At 43.9% G+C, this 13,771-nt stretch overlaps 1 protein-coding gene across 5 annotated transcripts in view; it reads left to right on the forward strand.

Annotated features, from left to right (window-relative positions):
* LOC106610178 (lipopolysaccharide-responsive and beige-like anchor protein) overlaps nt 1–13,771 on the forward strand; it is a 308,280-nt gene that overhangs the window by 57,261 nt on the left and 237,248 nt on the right. For all 5 annotated transcript variants that reach the window (XM_045722739.1, XM_045722741.1, XM_045722742.1 and 2 more), the window contains exons 7-10: nt 1,083–1,209; nt 9,402–9,521; nt 10,663–10,809; nt 11,107–11,304. In XM_045722739.1, the coding sequence (XP_045578695.1) occupies nt 1,083–1,209; nt 9,402–9,521; nt 10,663–10,809; nt 11,107–11,304 (592 nt within the window). The remainder of the gene's footprint in view (nt 1–1,082; nt 1,210–9,401; nt 9,522–10,662; nt 10,810–11,106; nt 11,305–13,771) is intronic.

A 13,771-nucleotide genomic window follows, 5' to 3' on the forward strand; every position in this document is an offset into this window, starting at 1 on the left:
CACACACACACACACACACACACTACCAGATAAAGAAGGCATACTGATGCAATGCCTCTCCCTCTCCGTTTCCATTTACCTCTCTCTCATCCTTCTCTCTCTCTCATCCTACTCTCTCTTTCTCTCTCCTCTCCTCTCTCCCCCTTACTCTTTCCTCTCTCCATTCCTCCCTCCCTCTCTCAGGGACAGTAAATCAGGGCCTCACTCGTTCCTATTTTCAGCCGATAATTAATTTCTGTCAAATCTAATTGATGTGCCAGGATTTGGTGGGCCTTTCTGTTTGGTGGGCCCTTCTGTTTGGTGGGCTTTCTGTTTGGTGGGCCTTCTGTTTGGTGGGCCTTTCTGTTTGGTGGGCTTTCTGTTTGGTGGGCCTTCTGTTTGGTGGGCTTTCTGTTTGGTGGGCCTTCTGTTTGGTGGGCTTTCTGTTTGGTGGGCCTTCTGTTTGGTGGGCTTTCTGTTTGGTGGGCCTTCTGTTTGGTGGGCTTTCTGTTTGGTGGGCCTTTCTGTTTGGTGGGCCTTCTGTTAGATGGGCCTTTCTGTTTGGTGGGCCTTTCTGTTTGGTGGGCCTTCTGTTAGATGGGCCTTTCTGTTTGGTGGGCCTTTCTGTTTGGTGGGCCTTTCTGTTTGGTGGGCCTTCTGTTTGGTGGGCCTTTCTGTTTGGTGGGCCTTCTGTTTGGTGGGCCTTCTGAAAATGATAACCAACCACACTCAGCCAGCCAGCTAGAGGTAGAAAAGTGTGTAGTAAAACTACTTCAGACTCTGCCCTTTTAAAAAGAGATTAGTTCACTAAATCACACACGGCGACTGGCGGGGCCCCTGCTCGCTCAGAACACAGACACCCACAAATGGGAATTTTTTTGTGACGTTGACAAATGATTGAGGCTTTCGCCATCTCTGTCTCTCCTCCATTTTCAAAGTTAAAAAAAAATGTGTATGTTTGAATGATTTATTGGCAGGTTGACTTGTCTCAACCCCCCCCCGTCTGCCCTTGAGTGTTAGGCTGTGTTAAAGTGAGCCGTCACGCTCACTAACTGAAATGTGCTATTTCTTTCTTTTCTTTTTCCTTCCCTCTCTTCCTGTAGTTTTCGCACCAACAAAGGTCTGGGATACTCTGCACACTTTGTGGGCGGCTGTTTGATTGTGACCTCGTTAAAGTCCAAGGGGAAGGGATTCCAGCACTGTGTGAAATATGACTTCAAACCACAGAAGGTAGGCAGACGGCGAGGCCGGCAGACACACACTGTCCTGTGGGAGAGACGCACACACACACACCTAGCACTCATAAAACATAGAAACACGTGCTAAGTAGGACACACAAACATGTTCTCTTTCGCATAGGACACACAAACATGTTCTCTTTCGCATAGGACACACAGAGAACAAATTGTACGCAGGCATAGTACACATAGACCGCCCTCTCGTCTAGGCCCTTTGGGATGAAGCGTAGTGATCTGGTCCTTCCTCTGGGGGCCAGTAATATCAGAGCACAACAGTGAAAAAAGGATCGAAGGAATGAGAGAGAGGGACGATGTAAAGTGGCACGACACACAGCCAGACCAAAGCACCCAGACCCAGTCAAGCCCAACAGCATCTGTGAGATCCATGGTGCCCCTGGCCAATTAAAACTCCCCTTGTTATCCCCCAGATTGGAACAACGCTACTCTACTTCCTCCTCAGACTCAGAACCTCATTCTATCTTTAGGCTTCTGTATTCCACGGTCGGTCTTATCTCCCAAGCTGTCTGCCTGGTAACTCTAATAACCTATTTCACTGGATTCTTCCAATGTCTGACAGAAATCTGAGCAGCCAATGTAGGTGGGATTGTAGCCCAAGGGGTTTAGGAGCTGATCGGGCGATGTCCCATGTCTCATAAGGGAAACTCTGTGAAGGCAGCTAGGAATGAGGCTAAAATTAAGGCTGGCCAATGCTTTTTTTGGTCGTTTGCAGTCTGCTGCTGCCAATGTGAAACTCATGATAACATAGCCTATTATTCATTGTATCTTGTTAGTAACTTCATTACCATTGTTGTACATTTAAATTTAAAACATAATAACAACAACAACAGAAATGTGTGAAACTGGTGAGGTGTTTAGTGTGTTAGGTCCATAGAAATATCATCTCATTCTAGCGCTGTGGTTAAGTTGTTGTTTCAGTGGTACATGGTGACCATGGTGGTTAAGTGTTGTTGTTTCAGTGGTACATGGTGACCATGGTGGTTAAGTGTTGTTGTTTCAGTGGTACATGGTGACCATGGTGGTTAAGTTGTTGTTTCAGTGGTACATGGTGACCATGGTGGTTAAGTTGTGTTGTTGTTTCAGTGGTACATGGTGACCATGGTGGTTAAGTTGTTGTTTCAGTGGTACATGGTGACCATGGTGGTTAAGTGTTGTTGTTTCAGTGGTACATGGTGACCATGGTGGTTAAGTGTTGTTGTTTCAGTGGTACACGGTGACCATGGTGGTTAAGTGTTGTTGTTTCAGTGGTACATGGTGACCATGGTGGTTAAGTGTTGTTGTTTCAGTGGTACATGGTGACCATGGTGGTTAAGTGTTGTTGTTTCAGTGGTACATGGTGACCATGGTGGTTAAGTTGTTGTTTCAGTGGTACATGGTGACCATGGTGGTTAAGTTGTGTGTTGTTGTTTCAGTGGTACATGGTGACCATGGTGGTTAAGTGTTGTTGTTTCAGTGGTACATGGTGACCATGGTGGTTAAGTGTTGTTGTTTCAGTGGTACATGGTGACCATGGTGGTTAAGTGTTGTTGTTTCAGTGGTACATGGTGACCATGGTGGTTAAGTTGTGTGTTGTTGTTTCAGTGGTACATGGTGACCATGGTGGTTAAGTGTTGTTGTTTCAGTGGTACATGGTGACCATGGTGGTTAAGTGTTGTTGTTTCAGTGGTACATGGTGACCATGGTGGTTAAGTGTTGTTGTTTCAGTGGTACATGGTGACCATGGTGGTTAAGTGTTGTTGTTTCAGTGGTACATGGTGACCATGGTGGTTAAGTGTTGTTGTTTCAGTGGTACACGGTGACCATGGTGGTTAAGTGTTGTTGTTTCAGTGGTACATGGTGACCATGGTGGTTAAGTTGTTGTTTCAGTGGTACACGGTGACCATGGTGGTTAAGTTGTGTGTTGTTGTTTCAGTGGTACACGGTGACCATGGTGGTTAAGTGTTGTTGTTTCAGTGGTACATGGTGACCATGGTGGTTAAGTGTTGTTGTTTCAGTGGTACATGGTGACCATGGTGGTTAAGTGTTGTTGTTTCAGTGGTACACGGTGACCATGGTGGTTAAGTTGTGTGTTGTTGTTTCAGTGGTACATGGTGACCATGGTGGTTAAGTGTTGTTGTTTCAGTGGTACATGGTGACCATGGTGGTTAAGTGTTGTTGTTTCAGTGGTACATGGTGACCATGGTGGTTAAGTGTTGTTGTTTCAGTGGTACACGGTGACCATGGTGGTTAAGTGTTGTTGTTTCAGTGGTACACGGTGACCATGGTGGTTAAGTGTTGTTGTTTCAGTGGTACACGGTGACCATGGTGGTTAAGTGTTGTTGTTTCAGTGGTACACGGTGACCATGGTGGTTAAGTGTTGTTGTTTCCAGTGGTACACGGTGACCATGGTGGTTAAGTGTTGTTGTTTCAGTGGTACACGGTGACCATGGTGGTTAAGTGTTGTTGTTTCAGTGGTACATGGTGACCATGGTGGTTAAGTGTTGTTGTTTCAGTGGTACACGGTGACCATGGTGGTTAAGTTGTGTGTTGTTGTTTCAGTGGTACATGGTGACCATGGTGGTTAAGTGTTGTTGTTTCAGTGGTACACGGTGACCATGGTGGTTAAGTGTTGTTGTTTCAGTGGTACACGGTGACCATGGTGGTTAAGTGTTGTTGTTTCAGTGGTACACGGTGACCATGGTGGTTAAGTGTTGTTGTTTCAGTGGTACACGGTGACCATGGTGGTTAAGTGTTGTTGTTTCAGTGGTACATGGTGACCATGGTGGTTAAGTGTTGTTGTTTCAGTGGTACACGGTGACCATGGTGGTTAAGTGTTGTTGTTTCAGTGGTACACGGTGACCATGGTGGTTAAGTGTTGTTGTTTCAGTGGTACATGGTGACCATGGTGGTTAAGTGTTGTTGTTTCAGTGGTACATGGTGACCATGGTGGTTAAGTGTTGTTGTTTCAGTGGTACACGGTGACCATGGTGGTTAAGTTGTGTGTTGTTGTTTCAGTGGTACATGGTGACCATGGTGGTTAAGTGTTGTTGTTTCAGTGGTACATGGTGACCATGGTGGTTAAGTGTTGTTGTTTCAGTGGTACATGGTGACCATGGTGGTTAAGTGTCTGTTGTTTCAGTGGTACACGGTGACCATGGTGGTTAAGTGTTGTTGTTTCAGTGGTACATGGTGACCATGGTGGTTAAGTGTTGTTGTTTCAGTGGTACATGGTGACCATGGTGGTTAAGTGTTGTTGTTTCAGTGGTACATGGTGACCATGGTGGTTAAGTGTTGTTGTTTCAGTGGTACATGGTGACCATGGTGGTTAAGTGTTGTTGTTTCAGTGGTACATGGTGACCATGGTGGTTAAGTTGTGTCTTGTTGTTTCAGTGGTACATGGTGACCATGGTGGTTAAGTTGTTGTTTCAGTGGTACATGGTGACCATGGTGGTTAAGTTGTGTGTTGTTGTTTCAGTGGTACATGGTGACCATGGTGGTTAAGTTGTCTTGTTGTTTCCGTGGTACATGGTGACCATGGTGGTTAAGTTGTGTGTTGTTGTTTCAGTGGTACATGGTGACCATGGTGGTTAAGTTGTGTGTTGTTGTTTCAGTGGTACATGGTGACCATGGTGGTTAAGTGTTGTTGTTTCAGTGGTACATGGTGACCATGGTGGTTAAGTGTTGTTGTTTCAGTGGTACATGGTGACCATGGTGGTTAAGTGTTGTTGTTTCAGTGGTACATGGTGACCATGGTGGTTAAGTTGTGTCTTGTTGTTTCAGTGGTACATGGTGACCATGGTGGTTAAGTTGTGTCTTGTTGTTTCAGTGGTACATGGTGACCATGGTGGTTAAGTGTTGTTGTTTCAGTGGTACATGGTGACCATGGTGGTTAAGTTGTGTCTTGTTGTTTCAGTGGTACACGGTGACCATGGTGGTTAAGTTGTTGTTTGTCTTTCAGTGGTACATGGTGACCATAGTGGTTAAACCGTTACGTTCGCTAGCGATGCTTCCGCCTGTGAACCCGCCACCAATGGCTAGGCCGAAACAAAACCAAACCACTTAGTTTTCAAACTATTTTACACCATTTTATCCAGTGATACCACGTACCATTGGTTAAGTGTTGTTGTCTTCAGTGGTACATGGTACCATGGTGGTTAAGTGTTGTTGTTTCAGTGGTACATGGTGACCATGGTGGTTAATGTGTTTGTTGTTTCAGTGGTACACGGTGACCATGGTGGTTAAGTTGTGTGTTGTTGTTTCAGTGGTACATGGTGACCATGGTGGTTAAGTGTTGTTGTTTCGTGGTACATGCCATGGTGGTTAGTGTTGTTGTTTCAGTGGTACATGGTCCATGGTGGTTAAGTGTTGTTGTTTCGTGGTACCCGGTGACCATGGTGGTTAAGTGTTGTTGTTTCAGTGGTACACGGTGACCATGGTGGTTAAGTGTTGTTGTTTTCGTGGTACATGGTGACCATGGTGGTTAAGTGTTGTTGTTTCGTGGTACGGTGACCATGTGGTTAAGTGTTGTTGTTTCAGTGGTACATGTGACCATGGTGGTTAAGTGTTGTTGTTTCGTGGTACTGGTGACCATGGTGGTTAAGTGTTGTTGTTTCAGTGGTACATGGTGACCATGGTGGTTAAGTGTTGTTGTTTCAGTGGTACACGGTGACCATGGTGGTTAAGTTGTTTTGTTGTTTCAGTGGTACATGGTGACCATGGTGGTTGTGTTGTTGTTTCGTGGTACACGGTGACCATGGTGGTTAAGTGTTGTTGTTTCAGTGGTACACGGTGACCATGGTGGTTAAGTGTTGTTGTTTCAGTGGTACACGGTGACCATGGTGGTTAAGTGTTGTTGTTTCAGTGGTACACGGTGACCATGGTGGTTAAGTGTTGTTGTTTCAGTGGTACATGGTGACCATGGTGGTTAAGTGTTGTTGTTTCAGTGGTACACGGTGACCATGGTGGTTAAGTGTTGTTGTTTCAGTGGTACACGGTGACCATGGTGGTTAAGTGTTGTTGTTTCAGTGGTACATGGTGACCATGGTGGTTAAGTGTTGTTGTTTCAGTGGTACATGGTGACCATGGTGGTTAAGTGTTGTTGTTTGCAGTGGTACACGGTGACCGTGGTGGTTAAGTTGTGTGTTGTTGTTTCAGTGGTACATGGTGACCATGGTGGTTAAGTGTTGTTGTTTCAGTGGTACATGGTGACCATGGTGGTTAAGTGTTGTTGTTTCAGTGGTACATGGTGACCATGGTGGTTAAGTGTTGTTGTTTCAGTGGTACACGGTGACCATGGTGGTTAAGTGTTGTTGTTTCCAGTGGTACCACGGTGACCATGGTGGTTAAGTGTTGTTGTTTCAGTGGTACACGGTGACCATGGTGGTTAAGTGTTGTTGTTTCAGTGGTACATGGTGACCATGGTGGTTAAGTGTTGTTGTTTCAGTGGTACATGGTGACCATGGTGGTTAAGTGTTGTTGTTTCAGTGGTACATGGTGACCATGGTGGTTAAGTTGTGTCTTGTTGTTTCAGTGGTACATGGTGACCATGGTGGTTAAGTTGTTGTTTCAGTGGTACATGGTGACCATGGTGGTTAAGTTGTGTGTTGTTGTTTCAGTGGTACATGGTGACCATGGTGGTTAAGTTGTCTTGTTGTTTCCGTGGTACATGGTGACCATGGTGGTTAAGTTGTGTGTTGTTGTTTCAGTGGTACATGGTGACCATGGTGGTTAAGTTGTGTGTTGTTGTTTCAGTGGTACATGGTGACCATGGTGGTTAAGTGTTGTTGTTTCAGTGGTACATGGTGACCATGGTGGTTAAGTGTTGTTGTTTCAGTGGTACATGGTGACCATGGTGGTTAAGTGTCTGTTGTTTCAGTGGTACATGGTGACCATGGTGGTTAAGTTGTGTCTTGTTGTTTCAGTGGTACATGGTGACCATGGTGGTTAAGTTGTGTCTTGTTGTTTCAGTGGTACATGGTGACCATGGTGGTTAAGTGTTGTTGTTTCAGTGGTACATGGTGACCATGGTGGTTAAGTTGTGTCTTGTTGTTTCAGTGGTACACGGTGACCATGGTGGTTAAGTTGTTGTTTGTCTTTCAGTGGTACATGGTGACCATGGTGGTTAAAACCTGTTAAGGACAGACGTTCCGCTAGCGGAACGCCGTTCCGCCTGTGGAACCCCTAGCCAACAGCCAATGGCATCGCACGGCGCGAAATACAAAACCAACTAAAATACCACAATTCAATTTTCTCAAACAATCAACTATTTTACACCATTTTAAAGACAAGACTCTCGTTAATCTAACCACATTGTCCGATTTCAAAAAGGCTTTACAGCGAAAGCAAAACATTAGATTGTCAGGAGAGTACCCTGCCAAAAATAATCACACAGCCATTTTCAAAGCAAGCATATATGTCACAAAAACCCAAACCACAGCTAAATGCAGCACTAACCTTTGATGATCCTCATCAGATGACACTCCTAGGACATTATGTTATAAAATACATGCATGTTTTGTTCAATCAAGTTCATATTTATATCAAAAACCATCGTTTTACATTAGCATGTGATGTTCAGAACTAGCATACCCCCCGCAAACTTCCGGTGAATTTACTAAATTACTCATGGTTAACGTTCACAAAAAACATAATTATTTTAAGAATTATAGATACAGACCTCCTTTATGCAATCGCGGTGTCAGATTTTAAAATAGCTTTTCGGCGAAAACACATTTTGCAATATTCTGAGTAGATAGCTCGGCCATCACAGGCTAGCTATTTAGACACCCAACAAGTTTGGTGCTCACTAAACTCAGAATTACTATAAGAAAAATTTGATTACCTTTGCTGTTCTTCGTCAGAATGCACTCCCAGGACTTCTACTTCAACAACAAATGTTGTTTTGGTTCCAAATAATCCATAGTTATATTGAAATAGCTCCGTTTTGTTCGTGCGTTGAGGTCACTATCCGAAGGGTTATGCGTGAGCGCATTTCGTGACAAAAAAATTCTAAATATTCCATTACCGTACTTCGAAGCATGTCAAACGCTGTTTAAAATCAATTTTTATGCTGTTTTTCTCGTAAAATAGCGATAATATTCCAACCGGGCGACGTTGTATTCATTCAAAGGCTGAAAGAAAAAAATGGAGTAGTCTCGTGGACGCGCATCTCCAGTGTCACTGTTCCCAGCCTGACCACTAACAAATACTCCTGCTGTTCTTAGCCCAGAGACTGCAGACACCCCATTACACTTTCTGGCGCCTTCTGAGAGCCAATGGAAGCCTTAGAAAATGTCACGTTACAGCACAGATGCAGTATTTTTGATAGAGATGCTACAGAAGGACAATAAATTGTCAGACAGGGCACTTCCTCTATGGAATCTTCTCAGGTTTTGGCCTGCCATATGAGTTCTGTTATACTCACAGACACCATTCAAACCGTTTTAGAAACTTTAGAATGTTTTCTATCCAAATCTACTAATTATATGCATATTCTAGTTTCTGGGCAGGAGTAGTAACCAGATTAAATCGGGTACGTTTTTTTATCCAGCCGTGAAAATACTGCCCCCTATCCCAAACAGGTTAAGTTGTTGTTTGTCTTTCAGTGGTACATGGTGGTTAAGTTGTGTGTTGTTGTTTCAGTGGTACATGGTGACCATGGTGGTTAAGTTGTGTGTTGTTGTTTCAGTGGTACATGGTGACCATGGTGGTTAAGTTGTGTGTTGTTGTTTCAGTGGTACATGGTGACCATGGTGGTTAAGTTGTGTGTTGTTGTTTCAGTGGTACATGGTGACCATGGTGGTTAAGTTGTGTGTTGTTGTTTCAGTGGTACATGGTGACCATGGTGGTTAAGTGTTGTTGTTTCAGTGTTACATGGTGACCATGGTGGTTAAGTTGTGTGTTGTTGTTTCAGTGGTACATGGTGACCATGGTGGTTAAGTTGTGTGTTGTTGTTTCAGTGGTACATGGTGACCATGGTGGTTAAGTTGTGTGTTGTTGTTTCAGTGGTACATGGTGACCATGGTGGTTAAGTTGTGTGTTGTTGTTTCAGTGGTACATGGTGACCATGGTGGTTAAGTTGTGTGTTGTTGTTTCAGTGGTACATGGTGACCATGGTGGTTAAGTTGTGTGTTGTTGTTTCAGTGGTACATGGTGACCATGGTGGTTAAGTTGTTGTTTGTCTTTCAGTGGTACATGGTGACCATCGTTCATGTCTACAACCGCTGGAAGAACAGTGAGATCAGCTGCTACGTCAATGGAGAGCTCGCCTCCTACGGAGAAATCACCTGGTTCGTCAACACCAGCGACGTAAGTAGCAATCAATCGATTGATCCATACTATATTGATCATGGTTGTTATAATGTTATTCCTGTAGTAACCACAAACCTCTACTCTCACACAACCATTCTCACCCATCTATGCTGTGTAATGGAATATAGCTGAACCTAGAAGTTGTGGTAGTGGTTGTTATGCATGTGTATAACCAAAAGTATATTTTGATGCCAGTTATCAATCAAAACATTTCTCTGAAGTCATCAATCAATCAACAAGAAAGCCTTGAAGCTGTCCATCCAGAACTCTTCAATTTCAACCATTGTGCTTTGCATAAAGAAGTTTCCACACAAAGACGTATGGTATATGTTGTGATTGATATACCATGGAGAACCATTGTTACTGCAGTACAGGTTGTTAGAAGAGGACAGCACCTCCCCACAGGCTCCACTCTTTCTGATTGATTGATATAATCACTGTCTCAGCTGACAGAGGGCTCAGGGGTGAAACCACTATCTATCTCTCTCTGTCTCTGTCTCTGTCTCTGTCTCTGTCTCTCTGTCTCTCTGTCTCTCTGTCTCTCTGTCTCTGTCTCTCTGTCTCTCTCTCTGCCTCTCTCTCTGCCTCTCTCTCTGCCTCTCTCTCTGCCTCTCTCTCTGCCTCTCTCTCTGCCTCTCTCTCTGCCTCTCTCTCTGCCTCTCTCTCTCTCCTCACATGGATGGAACTGGGTCTGTAACAGAGAAGGGAGATGAGTTGTGTAGTTGAAGATACACCCATACTCGTATGTATGAGATTCAGTCATGGTTCTCCAGAATGCGTTTTCTCTGTCTCTCGTGCGGAAGACAAGATTCTCACGTCAGTTTTAGCCAAATGAAGATGCTTTTCTAATGCAATCCTCTTGGCGTGACAGTGTCACAGAGGGCCTCGATACCCTACAGTAGATATGGCTGATTGAGATATCTCTCCCTCCTTGATAACAATGCTAAGCTCATCCCCTGCCTATTTACACATGCTCTAGTAAACATACAGAAGGGAATAGAAATATGTTATCTGTATACCGATGGTGTGTTGATTCACACTCAGACATGCTGTTTGAGTTGTCATAGTTATCTTTATTAACGCTTGTTCAATTCTCCTTCCCTGTTTCCTTCCTTGTTTCCTTCCTTCCTCCCTTCAGACTTTCGACAAGTGTTTCCTGGGTTCGTCAGAGACGGCGGACGCCAACCGTGTGTTCTGTGGTCAGATGGGGGCGGTGTATCTGTTTGGCGAGGCCCTCAGTGCAGCCCAGATCCTGGCCATCTACCAGCTGGGGCCTGGTTACAAGGTAGGTAGAGGCAAAGCCCAGTCATCATGCAGTATTCAGTAGTCCCACTATTCCAAAACGCCCTGACATTTGGATACCCCATAGATCAAACAAGGAAGGTCTGCAGTCATCAATTTGTTGTGAACCATTAATGATTGTGGATCTTCCTCCTTTCTCCTATCATGGATTATTTCAAGATACACTACAGACTATCACTAGTAGTGTGTAAGGTTTAAACCGAACAGAAAAATATAAATGAAAGTCACACTCAAGTCTCCTTCCTGTTAATTGATTTGACCTCTCTGCCGTCTCTCTCAGGGCACGTTCAAGTACAAGGCTGAGAGTGACCTCCTGTTTGCTGAGCACCACAAGATCCTACTGTACGACGGCAAGCTGTCCTCCTGCATCTCCTTCTCCTACAACCCCCACGCCACCGACGCTCAGCTGTGCCTGGAGTCCTCCCCCAAGGACAACGCCTCCATCTTCGTCCACTCGCCACACGCTCTCATGCTGCAGGTACGGACACACACACACACACACACGCACACACACACATGCACACACACACACACACACACACACACACACACACACACACACACACACTACTGCACCAAAATGAAAACCATCTAAGCTAGAAATCTAGTCAATGTTGAAAAAAGTTATCAATCCACCCTGACTAATGGCACTTCTGCAGGTTATTCGTGTCCCCGACTCAGGTGCCTCAGCCGCTTGTTACACACACACACACACACACACACACACACACACACACACACACACACACACACACACACACACACACACACACACGTTTTGTTCTTCTATCTTCATGGGGATCTAGAATTAATTTCCATTCAAAATCCTATTTTCCCTGACCCCTAACCTGTAACCAAACACACCTACACACACACACACACACACACCCCTACACCTACACCTACACCTACACCTACACCTACACACACCTACACCTACACCTACACCAACACATATACACACACACACCTACACATATATACGCACACACACCTTCAGACACATACACACACACCAACACATATACACACACACACCTACACATATATACGCACACACACCTTCAGACACATACACACACACCTTCACACAGATGAAGCACCTCCATCAGGCTCTATCTACTTCTAATTAAAGGAAAAGTTCACCCATTTTCAATGTTATATAGTTTTTGTGCATCTCTGAGTGATGTTCTATCGATTCCCTGTGTCATTTCATGATTTCATTGCCATTATTGCCATTCAAGCAGGCAGAATGACGTAGCACGGTGGTAAAGTCTCTCACTACACTGGAAGTTAATAGGAATAGGACTTTTAGATGGCGAAAATGTCTGTCATACATGGCAGATATCAATACTGGCCGATGTCCTAATTCGGGAGGATCTCTTCTCTCTAATGAGCCATTGATGATATTTGTGATATTCCTACCTCTAGAAATGTGTAATTTAATGGAGGGTCTAGCACATTTTTCCCATTTGCCTGCCTCTTTAGTCCAGAGTGCATTGCATGGTGCTGTTGTCATAGAGATTAGAGAAAGGAGATGGGAATCCAACGACAGTCTGCTGGTTGGGAACGTATCCAACTCCTTCTCCCAGAATCGCCCAGAATGCACCGCGCGGCCCATTGATGTAGCATGGGCAACGTTTCCCATCTCCTCAAAAATATATCTGCCGGTGCGAATTTCAGACTCCACTCTGTGAGGCACATATACATAGACATGGAATCACTGGCCACTTTAATAATGTTTACACATTTTGCATTCCTCATCTGTTATGTATATACTGTATTCTATCCTATTCTACTGTATCTTAGTCTATGCCGATCTGACATTGCTCGTCCAAATATTTATTTATTCTTAATTCCATTACTTTACTTTTGATTTGTGTGTATTGTATCTGAAATTGTTAGATATTACTGCACTGTTGGAGCTAGAAAAACAAGCATTTCGCTACACCCTCAATAACATCTGCTAAACACGTGTATGTGACCAACAGAATTTGATTTGACATGGATCTGCAGGTTTAACATAGTGAGGTTGTAGTCTCCTACATTGATAGTGCAGTTTGTTCAGGGGATTTTACAGCTAACTAGCTACTTCACATGCTGATTTTGCATTTGGTTTTATTGTGTGTAGCTACATTTGCTAGCTAGCTATCCAGCCAGCCCATAGAGCATTGCATTGTGGATTTTGTAGTAGACTTGAGCTACAACAGACTTCCACAAAGATTTTCCATGTTGCTACCAACCTCTCTTATAACGCTAAAATGAAACATTTGTTCACAAAAAAATATTCTCACGTAGTGGTGTTATTTAACACTGTAAATGAAAGGAGTGAGTGTTTTTGGGTGGATTGTTCCTTTAAGATAGAGGTGAGAATGAAGCACACTGCACCTGGCTGACTAGCAGGCTGGGAACAGAACACTACCCTGTTACAGAATTAGATCTGCCTACCAGTCATTTCTATATTGAACCTGAGTTTTCTTTAAGCACTTTATTATATTATATAATACTTTATTTGACCTTGTAGTTACTGAGGATGATGAGTTAATTTATTTATGAGGTAAAGTAAATTGGCATGTTCTGGTATTACTTGTTACCATGTAAGTTCACGGTAGCAACAACTAGATGACAAGTACTGTAATGAAAGTGCTTCAGAAATGTATTTCTCTCCAACTCTCATTCAAATCCATATTTTTGACTTTCTTTATCACAGAAGGTCGTCTGCACGCCCGATTAAATGCACATTAGGAAGACCTTGGCAGCACACGCGTGCGCGCACACACACACAGCTGTCTTTTTTTATTTAATGACTTTGAATTCTCCTATTGTCTCTCTCACTGTAATTGAGTTTTGTCTCTGAGCCTCACAGCGCGTTTAGTCAATGCATGAGCTCCTTTGTCTTTCTGAGACAGCTCGGCCTGTATGTTTGTACACGCACGCGCACGCAC

This window comes from Salmo salar, chromosome ssa08 (genome assembly GCF_905237065.1).
Source record: "Salmo salar chromosome ssa08, Ssal_v3.1, whole genome shotgun sequence".
Taxonomy (NCBI): Eukaryota; Metazoa; Chordata; class Actinopteri; order Salmoniformes; family Salmonidae; genus Salmo; species Salmo salar.